The sequence below is a fragment of the Triturus cristatus genome, chromosome 2_1 (assembly GCF_964204655.1).
Source record: "Triturus cristatus chromosome 2_1, aTriCri1.1, whole genome shotgun sequence".
Lineage (NCBI taxonomy): Eukaryota > Metazoa > Chordata > Amphibia > Caudata > Salamandridae > Triturus > Triturus cristatus.
This window is the reverse complement of record NC_140581.1, coordinates 882,922,085-882,941,594: the sequence shown is the minus strand read 5'-3', so window position 1 is coordinate 882,941,594 and position 19,510 is coordinate 882,922,085. Positions and strand designations below refer to the sequence as shown.

The 19,510-nt window shown below is 44.9% G+C and overlaps 1 protein-coding gene across 1 annotated transcript in view; it reads right to left on the bottom strand.

Annotated features, from left to right (window-relative positions):
* Positions 1 to 19,510, bottom strand: part of LOC146866031 (annexin A1-like) — a 106,228-nt gene that overhangs the window by 5,458 nt on the left and 81,260 nt on the right. Inside the window, exons 9-11 of the mRNA XM_085633051.1 lie at positions 13,017 to 13,110; positions 2,043 to 2,138; positions 754 to 812 (exon numbers count right to left, since the gene is read on the bottom strand). Of these exons, the coding sequence (XP_085489177.1) occupies positions 754 to 812; positions 2,043 to 2,138; positions 13,017 to 13,110 (249 nt within the window). The remainder of the gene's footprint in view (positions 1 to 753; positions 813 to 2,042; positions 2,139 to 13,016; positions 13,111 to 19,510) is intronic.

Genomic DNA, 19,510 nt, shown 5'->3' with positions numbered 1-19,510 from the left:
CTAATAATGAAATTATTCCCCATTTAGTTCAGCACCCACTAATAAACCGAAATAGAAATCTCTTAAGGATCTGTGATTCGTCATGTTTGTATTACTTTAGTTTTTAATTCTCTTCCTGTGTGGGACTTGGATAAAGATTTCAGTCCAAAAACGAATGAACTACATTAAAATGTAAAAATGTAAATTTGATACTTGTATAGCCAACTACTCAGCCGCAAGGGTCTCAAGGCGCTTGTACGAATACCGCTGTGGAACCCATCCTGGCTGTCCCTGTGAGGCGTCCACTCCTGGGCATCCCCAAGGTGGAGGCCAGGCATCCTTCGCATTGTGGGGGCCGTTGTGGAGATTAAGCAAGCTATTGCCCAGAGTTGCAGAGTGGGACTCCATGATTGGAATAGGCACCGAGGCGAGAATTATCAGGTCCGTGGAATTTTTGAGCCCAAGACCCGCCGAGGTGGGGAATTGAACGCTGGTCCCGGGCTAGACCTCTGCATTAGGGTCTGCCGCTCTAATCATTGAGCCACACTTCTCCACATTCTGGGATAGTTACTATGTCCATTTGAAGGGAATTGTTCATCAAGTACCATTGCACTCGGAAATGTGTAGGGTGGATGGCATTCCTGGCAGAGAATCTAACATTTTGAAAGTTCATAAAATATTGGCTTTTATTTTTATTTAGAGGGTTGATCATCTACTGTGAGTTATAATCTGCAAATAAACGAAGGTTATAGAGTTAAGAGTAAAGCATATTACCTTCATAGACGAGTACAGTCGTTCAGCAAAGTAAGATGGCTTGCTTACTGCACATTGCGCTGCAAAATTAAAATGATTAATGCATGAATATACTTGTAAACATTCATAATACTGGTACAGTTCTATAAACTCAAAGGCATTAAACAAAAAAAATTATATTCAAATCGGGAATATTACCATTTTCAAATCAAACAATTATAATAATACATATCATTGATAAGAAAATTCCTGTAAATTTAAGGGGCTGACTTAAGGTTTGGAACGGTACTCTGTCTGGGTGCCAATACTTCTGCAGTCCTAATGGGCTATGCTCCATCAAGTTTACAGCTGACCACGCCCAGAATTCATCTCCATACCTTGAAGGAAACTGCTTCCACAGTGGTTCCCTTCAACATTTGAAGGATAGAATCTGTAGGTTGACGGCTTTAATGATTTTACTTTTCAGATACAAACTCCTTAAACAAGAAAGTAATGACCTCCAAACCCTGGATCTTAAGCCCAAGGTGGCCAATTTCACCCCCCCCCAGTCCCACACTGCCAGGTTTTTCATTATGGTGATGGGCAGAAAAGATATTACACCTTTAAAATTAAATAGGGCAGTGTAAAATCCTTCCCCTGGCCCCCCTACGCCATCGGAGAAAGTTTATCCATCCACCGAGCCATAATAAAGTACAACCCTTCAATTCTACTACTTTCCAAATCTGTATCCATTTTCCAAAACACCTTCCTAAACAAGATATATAAAGAAGCAGTCAAGATTGGTCATTAAAATATGGTAGTAAAGGAATAATGTCTGATACGCAGGAACGTCAGCCTCACTGTTTAACTGATTTGATTGATGGATACTAAGTTGCATTCCAGAAAAATACTCTTTTACATGGCAATTACAACCACTGTTTTGTTCTATAGTAGAGCTATACCAAAAGGATGAGACTGTTAATCAACTTCATTGTACTGAATATCTACTCTCAGATGGAAAAAAGGCGGAGTTGGCTAGATCAGGAAAACAAAACTTCTGTCCTGCAAGTCGCACGCAGATATTAAGTGCTTACTTTGTCTAAATAAATATTGTAAATTTACAGTGCGTACAAAGTCACAGACTATTGCAACAGTAATAATTAAGGAGAGTTGAAATTACATTCCAGCAATAAATGGATGAACAATATTTATATTGCATAGATGAGCACTGTGTTGGCAAGATTCCTATAAATAAAGAGCATTTGCAATGACTACTGCTCTAGTCAGAGAAACACTGAAGCATGCATTCAAGTTGTAATAAAGGTACATACCAATAGCTGTAAGGCATTTTTCAATATCACCCTTTAGCTCAAGATCCAGGGCCTTGTTCATGTCATGTTTACTGTAGCTGGTATACCTCTGAAAGACTAAGTAAATAGGAAGGGGTTAGTTTAAGAAAAGGAGAACCCTTGAAGTACACTTCACTCTGTGCCATCATTCTCATAGACGGTAGAGGTATGGATTGCTTTTGATTCACTTGAAAAATGTATTAGCCGTATGCCTAATGGGTACTGAATTGTCCTTTTTCAAGATAGATCAGCGACGGCCCGTATAGGGCGTGTTACCGGGACGGTGACGTGGGGCAGAGGAGGGGCAGGGTGGGGGGTTGCAAAATGCGGCATACGACCGATTGCAGGTAAGTTTCGGAAAAAAAACAAAAAAACGAATTTCGTTGCGCCCACAGCACCGCCAAATGCGATGCAGCGCGCGCAACAACATTTGCTTTCTTTATTTTTTTCGTAACTTACCTGCAAGCGGCCGTATGCTGCATTTGGCAACCCCCCACCCTGCCCCTCCTCTGCCCCACGTCACCGCCCCAGTAACACGCCCTATACGGGCCGTCGCTGAGATAGATTAGTATGCATTGCCTTAAGTATGTTAGAGTTGTTTTACTGGAGTGAAAGCATGAGAAACATCACCTACACATACCCAATGGTGAAAAGAAGAATTAACTTAGCAATAAGGAAGAACCATAACTCAAACCGAGACAACAGTGCTTTGCGGTTTACACAGTTTAGTGGTTTGCACACTTGGAGCTAAAATGCTTAAAGACAGCATCTGACTAGAAAAATAAAAAAGGTGTCAGGGTAGTTTTCCGGGGCTCGTGTGGCTAAGGAGCAAACAGGCAATGCTTGTAAATATTCTCAAAGTACTTGGAAACAGAAACCAGATAATACTGAAAGCTCACTAACTTTGACAGGGAGTAGTCAAGTCTAAAAGTCAAAGCTTACTCTTGGAGCATAGAGGTGGCAGAATCGCATCGATCACTCACAAAACATAATGTCAAAGCACAGTTATTTGCATAAAAGAATTACATAACTATTAAAAAGGTAACTAATCCTCACTTTAGTGCAGCATCTACTTGTGCCTGTTCTTTTGGCGCACAGTTCAATATACTCACTTAATTTCTAGTGAAGCTTTATGGGATGGCTTCAAGGAAGCCATGTGTACGGCGACAACACTGCTTGGTGGCAGTCATACAGTTTGAGTCAATCATTTGTTGCTTAGGCTGTAAGCCTTAGTCAAAGCCAACTAGGAAAAATTACCAGAAGCCACTGCAGGTATACAAGTGTACCTGCTGCAACCAGTAGTTTAAACGAGTGGGAGAACAGCTCTTCAGCAGCAGATTCAGGGTGCAGTGCATGGGCTCACGTGATCAGATGCAAAACAGAATACAGACAGCCATGCAGGTTAAAGCATGGGAGCGGACCGGGTCATATTCACAGAAAAGTGAATACAGCAATGCAGTTGTAGCACACGGTCATTGGCTGCAAACAAACCAGAGAATGCAGAGTGCAGTACATGAACTCACATGCAGGCACAGCAGAAAATGCAGGCTAAATGCACATTCAATATGCATCGATCAGCAATCAGTGCACACCAAGCCTTGGAGAAGCATCAGTCGTTGAAGTAACCACATAGTAACAGCAGGCTGAAGCATGCAAGTTTGAGATCACTCATGGGAAGAAGGCAGGTTAGGCATGAAAGTGGTTTCAAGTTACCAGTCTACTTGATAGTTCTAAATTCCTCACAGAAGATTCTGAATGCAGAGCTTGAGCTCAGACTATGAAGGACAGGTGCCCTATAGTACGCCTCCTGGGTTGTTCAGCAGCAGCAGTGGTGGTCCTTCATCAGTCCGTGGTGTATAGTCATACCAGCATGCATCACTTCTTGTCCTCAAAAGAGGACATTGTAAAAGCTGGAGGTGTCAGTCTACCAGCTCTAGGGCTGCTGACCAAGTCTAACCTTTGACTCAAATTTAAAGTTAGCCTACAAACTTTAAGTGGAGCCCAATGAAATTAGAATGTATTTTTCCTTTGAGTGAGTGACATCTGCATTGCAACTAGTTTCAGGAGAAACGGTTCCTCTCCCTTTGTGTATTGCACTGGGGCAATACCTTTCTAGCAACACAGCACAGTGGTGTGGTGTATGCTTCCCATTGAACACCTTCAGCAGTGAGCTTGGTCTTGCTTTTTGGTAATTCCTTCCTTGTGTAGTTGTTGCTTTGTTCAAGTCACAGGTTCAGAGGGAACTTTTTGCCTCTGTCCTAGTGAAAAAAATATCTGCGCTTTTTCCTTAAAACAAGTATTTTTGTTTTTGGATTACAAGATCTCAGTAGGCAACTAAGTCTCTCAGTCCTTTCCACAGGCTATCAGGCATGATTACATTGCAAATCTATTCCAGCATAGATCAAAGAAGGTAATCAATGCGAAAAGGCTCGACTATTAAGAATGAGATTCCATGTCACTACATTGTGTAGGCATTAACATGGGACAATAACAATCCACCCTTAAGTCCCAGAGGCTTTAACATATGTGTTTCATAATTAAAAAACAAAATGAGGCCCCCTGCTATTGTTGCAACTTTTCATCAGCAGATCAGACCTATCACATCTGGCAAGTTTTAAAATGAATCAATCAGTTATGGTGAAGAGCCACTGAAAGGTGATATCGTTCTATAGTGAGCATTCTCACAAGGCAACCACCATACAAACAAACCTTAAGTAACATTAGCAAATGTGTTCAGTTACAGGAAAACATCAAATTTTCCCTCAACTCGGCCAATTCCTGCGACCAATTCGATCTCCAAGCTTTCAAACTCAGCATCACGAACACCATCACCCAGGGAGCAGCTCTACTCTACCGGCCGGACAAAATGGAAGCTTCAGAAATGCCATTGCAGACCACACGGTCCTCTTCGTGCTCAACTCCAGCTCCTTCCTTATCCTTGGCTATCAAAGGAGCCAAAAACATCTCGGGCAGCTCATGGGGCAACAACGCGATTACACGGATAGAGTTGTTAAAAATATACAAATCGTTATATCCTTTTGATCGCCTCAGTAAGGTGCACAGAGAACACTTCTTTTGATCGGCAGGCATATATACAACAATATTATTAAATCACCTATTCAGGTGACGTAGGGATTGTTCCTTTTTGGTCCTGAAGAAGAAAGCCAAGGGGATGGCTTCTGAAACATGTCGACCCAGTAGACAGTGACTCATTATAGTACACCATCTACACCTCCCCATTTTTATCATTTCCAGCTAGGGAAGGAAATAAAGTTATTTTTTCCACTAGCCAGGGAATTTTTAAACTATTTCGTACATCTTTTCACGACCCTACCACCCCACGCACTACACATACTCACGAATCATGAATAAAAGTGATCCCTCGTCTACGTAGGTCGTAGCACACCCCGTCGAGGGACGGGAAGACCCCAATGAGCATGACACAATCAGGTTTCAGTGTGTGAGGGGTATTTTACAATTTTGTAAACATTCCTTATCGAATTCACAAAAGAGAAGGTAATTGTTTTTCACATTATCCTTCAAATATTTGTTTAGAACCCAACCTAAATTGAAATCATTAATTTCACTATATCTCTTAAGAATAACGGTAGAATCTTAATATTGTATAACAGTATTTAGAAGAGGACGATTCTACCTCTTTCCTCTTCACTCCCCCCTTTGATTTCTTGAATCTCAATTACCACCTGGATGACCCCACCAACCCAAACACCTTCAACTGCCTAGAAAACCTGAACATACTTGGACTCACCCGAGTGAAGTTTCCCACCCACAGAACTTGGTGAAGGTAAAGTCCAACCACTCACCAGGGCAAACCACTCCCGCATCCAACCTGACCTACACCAAACCTGCCAGTTAAGAAGCACTCTGACCAAAACCAACTGACACAACTGGAACACAATCTTCGAGGTAACTTTCACCACAGAACTCCAAACTCACTGCCCAAGCAAGGGGAGCCCTCTACCAATCCATTGAAAGCTTCTACAACTGGATCACCTCTTGCAGACACCCTGGCACAGCTCAAAACCACTACCACCGTCCCTGGGTACCAAAATGGCGTTCGACATGATTGAATGGCCTGTCCTCTTCGCAAAGTTGAAATATGGTTTCGGTGACCGGTTTCTAGCATGGGTACGACTCCTCTATTCGAAACCCTTGGCAAGAATTGCAGTGAATGGTAGCAGATCGGCAATTTTTGAGTTGGGACGCGGCACAAGACAGGGATGCCCACTATCCCCTTTGTTGTTTGCCCTGGCGCTTGAACCTCTTGCGATATGGCTCAGGGGAGACTAAACTGGTTGCCGGAGTGGATGGGCAAAGTGTCCCTCTACGCAGATGATATTTTGCTTTATTTGGCCAATCCCCGGTCTTCGATCCATGAAGTGCTCCTTGTATTTAATCCATTTCAAATATACTCCAGCTATACTATTAACTGGGATAAGTTTCTAATATATATCCTGAGTGGACACACTCCGCTTCTCCCGTCGAGTTGTGGTGCTAAAATGGTTACTGGCGGCTTCCGATACTGAGGAATCTACAGTACGACAGATGAGGCAGTTTATCAACGTAATCTGCTGCCCCCCCCCCCCATTCAGCGTCTTAAGGCAGATGTCCAACATTTGAGGACTCTTCCTCTTACGCTTCTGGGAAGAGCAGCTCTCTATAAAATGATATCTCCCTCGCTTCCTTTATGCGTTGCAGAATACACCACATTTAGTCCCAGCTCAGTATTTTACTTCTGTCAAATCCGTAGTTCGCAACCTTTTGTGGAATGGCACACCCCGAATCGCCTTCGCCAAGCTTATTAGGAGCTGGTATGATGGCGGCATTGCTTTACCGTCCATCAGAGCATATTACTGGGCCTCACAACTTCCTGTCCATCACTAGATGCACCGGCCAATTGGCGACCCTGCATATCGGATGGATAGACCGAATATGCTACCTGGTACTTATTTAAGGGCATTGTATGGAGGGTCGAAACTCGAGCCCAAATTCACCCCAACCTCTACGACAGTCTCCGTCTGGCAACTCGCGAATTCAGCGTTGGGCTAGAGGGGCAAAATTATGCAGGCAACTCCATTATTGGACTCCTATCGCTCGAGTGTACTCGGGCAGCAACCTGGGTTTGATAAATGGGACTGGATTGGCTTGTCCAGGGTGGGCGACTTGTGGGTTAAGGGCGGTATGGTGTCTTTAAGTGATTTGCAGCGGCAATACCAACTACATAACGGAGAGACCTTCCGCTATCTTCAGGTGCAAAGTGTACTGACCAAGGTGCTTCTTAGAGGTGAGGAATTGCCGGTGTCTTCCCCTTTGGAAGGCAGGCTATTGGATGACTATCTCCCCAAGAAATGCAAAAAGAACTATTGATGGACAGAATGCAGAACAATGTCATACATTCACCCCAGTACAGAGATCTGGGCCTAAATCCATCGTTTTTTTGCTCACCTTGCCATTCCAGTTTGGACCCAGCCATATGCAAATTAGTCTAGACCCTGTGCCCAATGGGAACAGTCCAGCCTGAACTGCCAGGCCAGGTCCTCCCTGGACTGAAAACAAGCATCCTAGGACCGGTTTCGGGGTTTCACCCCTCTTCAGCCAGGATAGCTTGATGCCAGTGGCATGGAGAGCACGGGACTCACGTCTGAGCATACCCGTCCCACTCAGGGTGACAAATGCAAAAAGATCTATTGATGGACAGAATGCAGAACAATGTCATACATTCACCCCAGTACAGAGATCTGGGCCTAACTCCATCGTTTTTTTGCTCAATGATGGGTTAAACCCAGATCAGTTGACTGGGGGGCGAGGGTTTGATTTGCTCACACGCTCTGTCCATCATCCCCTATGGTATCGCTTTGTTCACCCTAAGTTGGCAGGGTATGCCCAGACATGGGTCCCTTGCTCACTTTGCCACTGGATTAAAGATAGCCTGGCTGATGAGGGTTATGAACCCGAAACCGGTCCCAGGATGCTCTTTTCCGGTCCAGGGAAGACATGTCTTGGCAGTTCGGGCTGGACTGTTCCCATGAGGCACAGGGTCAGACTGATTTGCATTTGCCCATGTCTGAACTGGGGTGGTGGAGTGAGCTAAAGAATGATGGGTTAAACCCAGATCAGTTGACTGGGGGGGGCGGGGGGGGGGGGGGAAGTGTTTGATTTGCTCAAACGCTCCCGTCCATCATCCCCTTTGGTATATCTCCCCAAGAAAGCCACCTCTCACATATTGTAAAATCCTCAACAATTCACCTGACCAATTGACAAAGTCCGTATAAAATGGTGTTCTGATGTGGGTAAGCTTTCCGACGAGGAATGCCCTGGCGTCGCCCCGTGAGGTTGCTATTCGCTACCGGTTTAAATTGATACAACTTAAGCTATTACACAGAGCCTATTACACAGGCTACGTATTGGTTCAAATGGGTCTTCTGGACTCTCCATTATTTCCCTGTGGCTGTGGCCACATAGGTACGTATCTGCACCAATGATGGGACTGTCCGATTCTTCAAGGCATTGGGGGGGGAGGGGGGAGGAGTCTTTTCTGCTTTATCTCAGACTTGCTGTAATGAAGTGGAGGCTACCCACAGGCTGTGTCTCTTGAACATTTGGGATGCCACTGATTTGTCTAGACCTGAGCGGCCTTGGGTCACTTTGGGATGCATGGTGGCTAAGCGCAACATCGCCAGAACCTGGAAGGGAGGGGTTGATTTGAAATGTGCTGATTGGGAGTCTGATATGGACTGGTGCATGCAGGCTGAGAGAGTGGTGTACGAAAGTAGAGGTTGTCCGGGTAAATAGATTACAATTTGGGCCCCCTTGAACGAGAACAGAGGCTGGCTGTGCGCTCCTTTTACTGTCACTTCTCCATTTGTTGTCGATAATGAATCATTGTAATTGTGCATCGCTGGGATTAACTGCAAATATGAATTCTGATATGCTTTTTGTAATGTCCACAATTATTTTAGTTGACCACTTTTCATTTAATTTATATTGTGTATTTTAATGATGGTTTTGTTTTCAATAAACAGAATAAAAAACAAACAAAAAAAAACTCTACCACCTCTCGGATCAGATCTCAAGCAAGCTGGTACACTGACAACTTGCAGCTCTCCAAGCCCCACTGCAAATAGCTGGAGCACTGATGGAGACTCGCCCACAACAGATAGACCTACAAATGCTCAGCCCTGACTGAACGGATTGACAACAGCACCAATAACACAAAGGAAATTCTTCTCCATAGCAAAGGAATTCACTTCCCCCTGTACCACCTTCAAAAACATCACCTCCTTGCAGAAGCTCTGCTCCCAGCTTGCTCTATACTTTCATTACAAGATAAGCACAACATATGACAACTTTGCACCCCAAACAGTCTTCTCCACTTTGGCATCCCTCAAACACAACTGAGAACATACAAGGAACCACCCTGCACTGCTGGTGCACCATCACACCCACAGACACCACTGACAATTCACTCTATCCTCTCAAGAATTCCCTTGGACCCCTACCCACACGGACTGCACCAAAAACCTTGAAACCCATCTGCACCTCCATTTTGCTGATCTGAAATGATTCTCACCACCGCTACCTCCACAGACACGCAAAAGCAACACCATCCTCCTGCTACTGAAAGTAAACAATAGCAGATCTAAACACACCAGTAAACTACAGACATGGTTACCTTACCCAGTGGAAGTCTTGGAAAAAGTCATTAAAAAGGGATGGGCAACAACTTCAACAACCTCCTGGATCCATCTCAATCAGGATTTAGACCAAATCACAGCACAGAGACTGCCCTCATCGCTGCTACCAACGTTCATCATGGACCAGGGCAACACCACAGCACTCATCCTCCTAAACCTCTCCCTAGCCTTCGACACTCTCCAACCCAATCCTCATGCAAAGCCTCCATTAGAATGGGGGCTAGCTGATCAGCTCTTCAAGGTCTCAGTTCCATCCTGACAGGCTGCATGCAGACTGTCAGCCTGGCCCCCTACACCTCTCACCCATCCAATCAGATCTGTGTACTAACCCAATGCTAATAGCTCAGCCCAATGGTCTTAAAAGGCCACATGGCCTCGCTTGTAAACATAGTCTGTACCCATGACTTAACATCATCTCCTATGACACACAGACCATCCTCTCTGGAGAGATGAAAGGTGGAATTCTTCGGTAATGACACCTCACTTTTGATCTCGGCCATCAGAACTAGGACCCCCACACTCATTCCATGAAACCAAGCTAGGAACCTTCAGAACGGGATCATAAATATCTCAATGTCCAGCCACATTAAGTCAATCGTCTCCTACTGTTTCCACACTATGAAGCTCCTCAGGAAAATGTTAGATGGCTTCCTGGCTTCCACAACACCCATTGTATAATCACCCAAGCTCTGAAACACCAGCAAGTGAAACTACGGAAACACACTGGACGCGAGAATCTCCAGTCAACTCACTAAGAGGCTCCAGGTCATCCTGAATGTAGCAGCCAAACATTCACTCAGCCTTTCATCCCACACTCACATTTCCATTCACCTTTAAGATCCCTGTTGGCTCTGCATCCACAAACACCTGCCCACAGGTTAGGTACAGTGTAAAAATAATACACTAACCTTTGACACATGCTTTTCTCAATAAGTACATGATGCCTACTGGCATGCTCACATCTTTTTATAGAAAATTGATCAAACCTACAGAATAGGACATACCATTTCCCTAAAAACCAATAAGGCTAGTAAGCCTTCAACATTGGCTTGTCACCATAATCGACGTGCCTGCTAAACTACATATTTGATAAAAAGCATCAAGCATACAGTTGTAAAATTACTAATTTATATAAAAAAGATTGCATTTGGCAAAACAATATACAAACCCCTCACAACAGTCCAACAAGGACTATTGCAGTGAAAAACTTTTCATCCCAGGGTTTTTCAGAGGGGGGTGAACACCAAAACCCTTGCCTACTCCGTGACCAGTGCGATGCCAAGTAACAAACTACCTCTTTGCAGAGATTAATACAAATAATAACAACCTTCCCTTAAATACCTATTGACTTTACAAAATGCCTCAATGAAAATATCAGGACTACTGTTGATCGCAGCCAAATTAGACTATTTGTACATATTTTTCTCTCAGGGGAGATAGAGAAACCTTAAAACCAAACAAGCACTGGCAAAGCCAATAGGTCTAGCCTTTGAAACCTACTAGCTTTGCCAAGGCCTTTCGGTGGTGCTGCACAATCTGCAGCTGCTGTACACCATGGCCAAAAGTAAAATAAAGAAAAAAGTTACAATTATGTAGCCATGTCAATAAGTAGGCATGCACATGTGTTATATTGTATGCAAGCTTCATCATGTAGTGCACTTACAGGTGCCATTTTATTTACCAATTCGAGATGGATTGCTAAATTAAAAAATATAAAAATGAAGTAGTACAAAAGTGTTTTAACGCAGAGGAAGCAATTTGCTCTCTGGCCCTCCAAACAAATTGGAGCAGGTGGAAATAAATAAACCAAACGTAAAGCAGAGTGGGGAAAAGAAGCAAACGAGAGAGACAGCAACACAGAGGACGGGGAGAAGCACACAAATGCGATAGCCAACCAGAACATGATGGAAAACACCTAGCGAAAAGCACCTGAAAGAAAGAGTGAGCAGAACATGAGGGAGAGACCAACTATAGTGTGTTGGAGGGACGGAGGACTACATAAGGGACAGAGCTGGAAAAAAACATGCTCAGGAAGTGCTTAACCAAAAAGAAAAAGATGCAGTTCCCTAAAAGTGAGCAGTGGAAGGACAAGCAAAAAGATGACAAAGATATAATGCTTCAAGAGAGGGACAAACAAGAGGAAGGCAAGCCAGTTTAAGCCAATAAAGAAGCAAGCCAATGAGTGTTGCAATAAAGCCAACCAATGGTAACAAATTGGACAGGTTCCAAGCTCACTATTGTTGGCACACAATCGGTCTTTTATAACCAGACAGCTTTTGCTGTCTGGGAGGCAAGATCAAAGAGGTAATGGAAGGAATGCCTTCAAGCACCTCAGCTACTGGCAATAGCTTTGGGTTGCATTCCAGCCCATTGTGTCTTTTTGTTCATTGCACCAGGACAGATGGGAACAACCACATCAGTATTACACATGTCCCAATAGGAACATCCAACTCACACTGCCAGGCCTTGTTACATCTGAATGGTAACACAAGCTATGCCAGACAGGTTAGAGCTGTATAGTGAGGACAAGCAGTCGAGTGTTATTAAAGGAGGTGGACTTTCAGAGGAGAGTGAATGGTAGGGTGTTGGGGTTCCAGACAGTAGATGCCAGTCAAAGTACACACCTACAAGTCTACTGGTATTCACAAACCTTTGGCAAGCACATTTCTACTTTGACAATGATCGCAAGCATGAGACTACCACTTCCAAAATTGGTGGGGGCTGCAAAGAAAGGGGCTTCTTCCAAGAGCAAAACAATCTCATAGAGAATTGCAACTAAGTTAAAAGTACAATTGCCCTTCAGTGTGAGAATTTAATATGCAATAAATGACCACCAAAACATTTCGCTATGTAAATTTCAAGAAGGATTAAAAAAAAATATATATATATATATATATATATATATATATATATATATATATTTTTTTTTAAACACACACACAAACCACACACCCCACCTTTAAAAACGCTTGAAATATATGAATAAAACATTGGCTCGCGCAAAGGTTTGGAAGACTTGTTTAGACTTCGTATGGAAATACTCCATCTTTGTGTTAAGCATAAAGTGCAACATAATGAAGTAATGTTGGATATGCATGCTTAGTACTTAGGCTATTTATCAAATCGATTTAGAAATACTAAAAAAAAAAAAAAAAATCTAATTTCATGAACATTAAATAAAAAAAAATTAAAAAAAAATCAGAAGAAGGTTTATTGGGCGAAATTGCTCAGTGACACCTACCCTTACGAAGGTGTGCATAGCTTCTTGTAGTAAGGATGTTGATGAACACCTTAACATCTGTTCCTTTTCTCCTTTCTCCTGCTTCATACAAGGCCTGGTGAAAACCACAGAAAGAGGAAAATAGTTCAGTTAGTTGAAAGAATGCATTTCGGAAATTCATACTGTGTATTCAATTTGTTCAACACTTCAGCCCAAATGGTGTAAAAAGCAATCAAATGGTCCTGTTTAGGAGAAAATGAGTAAACCAACTTATCTTGTTCTTGGCCATGTGGCAGTTATATTAAGGATATCAACTCAGCTAAATATGCCAGGAGTAAAACACTAGGTTTTCATAGAATTTCAGAGCATTTGTTCACTTTTTTCCGAGAGAGACAATTTAAGCCACTGGACACTCATGTGGTTAATAGGCCACCACTGTGGTGATTGGGTACGTTTGCATAGAGTTCTGAGGCCGATTTACTATGGCCTTGAAAACTGAGCCCCACACACACAGCCAAACAGAGACACACACAGCCACACAGAGACACACACACAGCCACACAGACACACACACACACTTCAGCACTTTAGTCTCAATGTAGCGAGAAGAGCTGTACAAGATTTACTAAGGAGATGGTGTGGAGTTCGAGACTCAGAACCCAGAAACTTGTGCATTACACCCAAAATAGTTTTATTTAAATATTTATTTTGCACAAACCAAGACCAAGGAGACAGGAGAGTGTGGAATCACAGAGCTCCTTACTTGGTTAATTATGTCATTTGAATCTGGCAACCCCATCAAAGTCTCCCAAGCCAGGAAGGAGGGCTGAAAAACGTAACACCCAGCTGGCAGTATAAGACAGTCATTTTAATAGCCAGGAGCACCGGGGCTCACCACAGATCCTTGCAGTACTATTTTCATCCTGGGATTTTGGAATGCAGTAGTCCCCTTTACCTTCTTGTGCAGTCTCCCCTCACCAGGGGCAGCTGCAACACTAGATAGCACTTATCCGGGCAGACTCCTAATGGAGGGACACTGCCAGCAGTACACTTCAGTAGAAGACCGGCTTCTCAAAAGGTTGATCCGCCACACCACAACCAAGAAGTTGCAGACGTCCAAGCTAATGTCCCATCATCTGATTTGGAAGATGGCAGTCAAGGTCAGTTCTGCATCTCAGAAGTTTCCCACGAGTACCAGTTAGCCAGATTCTTGTTACACAAACTTGATGTCAATCCTCCCTCCAATAGCACACTAGCAGGCCGAGCTTGTGTATTACTAAGGCGCAGGTCTGGGACTCGTTTGGGACAGTTCTGCCACTTAGTTTATTCAACTCTACAAGGGCTAGTCACACTCTGTTTTCAAGTGAATGCAGGAAGAAAGGCCAGAGCTGAAGATCTTCTTCAGAGACAATAAAAACATGGTCACAAAAGGGTTACAAGCTTTCTCATCAGTCGAAATTTAACAGGGAAAAACCCTACGGTAATTACTGTATCATGCAGATTTTGGTGCGTTAAACACCAAAAGCCACAAGTTATTCTCCAGAAACTGGTAATCGGTGCCATTTATGGCACCGAGAAAATAACAGACCCCGTGGTATCATTTATCAGGTGCAATAAATAGCACCTATACTTGTAATATACTTATAGGAGCAATATCATTGTCGACTCTCTCCTGAGATCATCTCGGACTGCGAAAGTATGGGTTTTAACATCAACCTCTCTCCTAACATCTGCTTCTCAGGCACCTTTATTTATCGCCCGCCTGGCCCCTCGAAGCAGTTTCTTCTAACTCTACCATCGATTGTGGCCAGCAGAGTCAGCACCTCCTCTAGCTTTACTGTGCTGGGTGACCTGAATTTTCATTTTGACTCCCCGTCGGACCTTTCAGCTGCTATTCTATCAGATCTAGCAGCTTTACAACTCACTCAACGTGTCTCTTCCCCCACCCACGAAAAAGGTCATCTACTGGATCCAATTTTTTCAAATTGTTCTGAGATCACAGTGGACCCAGGCATTTCCCTATCCTGGACTGACCACTTTTTAATCCCCTTTAAATGGACCACACCTAAATTCTTTCTTCCGGCCCCCACCATCAAACTCAGGCGAGCCTGGACACGCCTTGAAATTGATAAGTGGTGCACTAAACTGGCTAGCTCTCAACCAGAAATCCAGGATGATCCCACCATAGCAAACCTGGCATATACCAACTGGATCTCCCACACCCTTGACTCTACCCTCCCAATGAGCAAGACTGTACTGAAGCGGCCTCAAAAAACCGTCCCTTGGTACACCCAGTCTCTCAGAGAAATAAGCGCCTCTGTAGAAGAGCGGAAAGACGCTGGTGTTTAGACAAATCGGCGGTTAACAAAATCTGGTACCGTGAAGCCATCAACGAGTACAAAACTCAAATAAAAGCAGCTCAGTCGACGTATTTCGCCGAAAAAATCCTGAACGCTAGATCTAAACCCAAAGAGATCTTCCAGATTGTCAAAAAGTTAACGAATCCATCCCCTGTGGTGCATGTCGAGAAATCGGTCACCCAATGCAATGACATTGCCGAATTTTTCTATCAGAAAATTAATAAAATGTACTCAACCTTTTCCCCTCCAAACATTGTCTGGTCTAGTCAACCTAATAACCACCCTAGCCTGCCACATTCCCTCACCCCTTACAGCTTAACTCACTTTCCCCCACTAGACCTCCCCACTTTAGAATCACTAGCCTGCAGGGTCAAATCAGGTTCTCCAGCCGACCCTGCCCCTCCCGACATCCTAATGGCAGCATCCCATACCATCCTGCCCGTTATTAGAGAGGTATTAAACTCTTCCATCTCCTCCGGCACCGTTCCACCCTCATTGAAGCAGGCCATGGTTAGGTCACTGATCAAGAAACCCAATTTGGACCCGTCTGATCTGGCTAACTACCGCCCTATTTCTTTGCTCCCTTGGTTGAGCAAGGTTTTGGAGAAACATGTGAACCAACAGTTAGTGAACTACCTAGAGGACCACCACATACTGGATCCCACTCAAACGGGTTTCAGACCTAAGCACGGGACAGAGACCGCTCTCCTCATGGTCGTAGAGAGGCGAGAAAAATTTTGGATCAGGGAGGATCAGTGGCAGTGATCCTCCTTGATCTAAGTGCGGCCTTTGACACAGTATGTCATGACACCCTACTAAGCCGCCGGTCTTGTGTGGGGATCAAGGATAAAGCCTGGGCATGGTTTGAATCCTTTCTGGGGAACAGATCTTTCAGGGTGTTTGATGGCGATTCAGTTTCCTCCAGCAGACCTCTAAATTGTGGAGTTCCTCAGGGCTCCTCTCTGAGCCCTGCTTTATTCAACCTATATAGGAGACCACTGGCCAGTGTCGTCCGCCCATTTGGAGTTAAAATCATTTCATATGCGGACGACACGCAGCTGGTGGTCTCACTGACGCAGGAGGCATCTCGAACTGCGCCAGGCGGGCTCAGAGAATGCCTGGAGGAAGTGAGGAACTGGATGTCGTCATCTTCCCTGAAATTGAACGGAGAAAAAACTGAGCTGATGCTCCTAGGATCTTCAGAGCCGGCACCTCTCCCTTCCCTATGGCCCCCATGCCTAGGACCCCCCCCCTACCCCAAAAAATACCATCAAAAGTCTTGGGGTATGGTTGGACAGCTCACTTTCTTTCAATGTCCAAGCCACAAAACTGTCAGCCACATGTTTTGGCATTCTGAGAGTGCTAAATAAAATATTCCTTCTCCTACCCCTGGAAGCCAAACAGGCGGCCATTCAAGGGCTCATTCACTCCCGCCTTGATTTTAACAATGCACTTTACCTGGGTGCACCAGAATACACCCTTCGGAGGCTGCAAACTGTACAGAACAGCGCAGCTCGCCTTCTACTCAAAATCCCGCACAGACACTCAGTGAGGACCGGACTGACTAGCCTCCATTGGTTACCGGTCCGGCAGAGAGTTCTGTTCAAGGCGCTATGCATAGCCCATCAAGCCTTCTGGGACATGGGACCTATCATTACTCGTGATCTAATCACGCACTATACCCCAAATCGTAATCTCCGTTCCAGCCAGACTCTCTTAGCAGTAGTCGCAAGAATAAAAAGATCAAGAACCGGCGGAAGGACGTTCAGGTACAACGCAGCTAAGGCCTGGAATGCTCTACCTCTTTATCTTAGAGCCACCCAGAACCGAACTATGTTTCGTAAGCAACTGAAGACCCACCTCTTTACATCTGCTTGCTAAACTGTTGTTTTCTTCTCTTCCTCTCCCCTCCCCTGCTCTCTGTAGGGTATGATTACCCTAGCGCTTGGACGCCTTCGGGCAACAATTGTGCTTTACAAATCCCCAAGTTTACAAGTTTAATCAGGCTCTTTGGGGGTTATTTACAGTTTAGCAGACAGGTTACTCGGACAAAACGTGGCAGTTTCCTCTGGTCTACCTACTGTATTTAGAGTCCGGAGGACAATCATGTTTTTGGGGCCCCTACTTTCTCTACCGATGAAAACCTTATGGCCCAACAGACTTGGTGCTGGTGGTGTAAGTACATCAGAACATATGCCCTATTTAGACAGGACAGTGTGATTAACTCTTTTCTGTTCAGGACTGTCAGGAAAGGCCTGAACAGACACAGAATGACCTACATCTTACCGGAAGACTGCCAGGTGTCAAGGTCATTAGTCTTTTGTGTACAAAAGCTCCTGCTTTGTGAGTGTGCTTTTCTTAAGCAAAAGTTTGCATTTGAGGCTGCATGACACACGGTGGATGCTGAGCAAAGTTATTGCTTTCAGAGGATCCATCACTAAATAAGGTGGGTGGTAATTAGACAGGATTGCAGAGGTAATAAATCCTCCCACCCACACTGGCAGATGGCAGACCACCCACCAAACTCTAAATGAGGGCCAAACTGTGCACGTGTAAAGACGCCATTGTCTTAAGGGTGACAGCTGCAGGGAACAAAATGCAGAACGTCACAAAAGACTAACCTTGCACATCAGAAGAGGCCACCGTTGCAAGTCAATCTATTCCCCTCTAGTCACTAAACCACCTTAATGATTCAGGAAAAAAGAGAGGCTACCTCCAGTCTCTAGTGTTAACACCTTCCTTGCATTAGAAATTCCAAATGAATTTCACTTTGGCCACAGCCATCCTTGACAAACCAACACTCCTTACTTCACAGATTAAAAAGGCAGATATATGGGCCACTGGCGTAACACAGGATCCCCTCAGCCCCCGCGTTGCAGGGGTGCCCCACGGGCCCCCTCCACAGCCGCGCAGCCAGCACTTAGGTAGATACCTTCCTTCGGACTCTTTAATAAATTAAATGGTGCTCGTGTGCGCACGTCTCTGCGTTAGCATGGGGAGACTGGTAACAGCTGTCATGCGCATCGCGCAGTTAAAAGTGCGCGGTAGGGGGTGAGGCATCCCCGAGACGAAAAAAGGACTGTGCGGCCGCCGGCCATAATTTAATTAATGCTAGCGCTGGGTGGCCGCTTGGATGTACGTGGTCTCGCGCTCTGTTTAACTGTGGAGTAGGCCTGGGCTAAATTTCCGTTCCGCGAGCGGAAATTGCGATAATTTGACATTTTCGCATTCCGGAGAGCGCGAAAATGTCAGAATTTCCGCATTCCGCAGCTTAGCGATAATTTGTTTCTGGCTCGCGCTGTAAAATAATACATTCCCGCGAGCGCGATCGCCTTACCTGAATCCCCGCGTTCGCTGACAAGTTTTCCCGATCTGGTCGCGTTCTCCACGAGATGTTGGATTGTTGGTAGCCATTTGCTCTGTCTCGCGACAGTTCGTGCCCGCAGTAATGTCATTGGTCGCGCGATCACGTCTTTCTTCTCGCGATCATGCACCGCGAGAAGAGTGAAAACAAGATGGCCGCGCCCGCGAGCAACCGCATGGGTAAGTTGGCGAGCCGCGACCACGCAGAAAATACAGCGAACGGGCGGGAAAAAACTTCCGCATCTTCACGATATTTATGCGTGTTTGCGGAGATTTTTAACATTTTCGCGATAATTTGCGAAAGTCACTTTCGCAAATTCCGCCCACCCCTACTGTGGAGGCCAGCGCAGCCGCGAGCCCGCCTCTGCTGCGGCTCTCATTGCCTTCTGGTGCACGGCCGCACGGGTCCCCCAGCCTGGTAATGATCACTTGGAACCAACCCCTGGTGGCCTGTTGCCTTAGCACTGCAGCCTGGCCCCCAGGTATGTAAAATTCAATGTAAAAGTTCCATGCCAGTCAGAATGTATTTGCGTGTAAAATATAAACATGTGAACGGTATCAAAGACACGGCCTCAAGGTAAGAGCCTGCACGAGTCTGAATTGTGATCTTTTACACACTCGTGAGGTGAGAGCGTTTGTGTGCCCAGTGCTCACCTCTGTCAAGATGCTGCCACCACAGACCACACAGTCACAATTATGCATCGGCACTCTTCAGACTGACATATGGAAGAATAAATGAAACGGCCGTGCTGGGAAAGAGCTGTTGAAAGACAGAGCAGGATTCACAGGTGT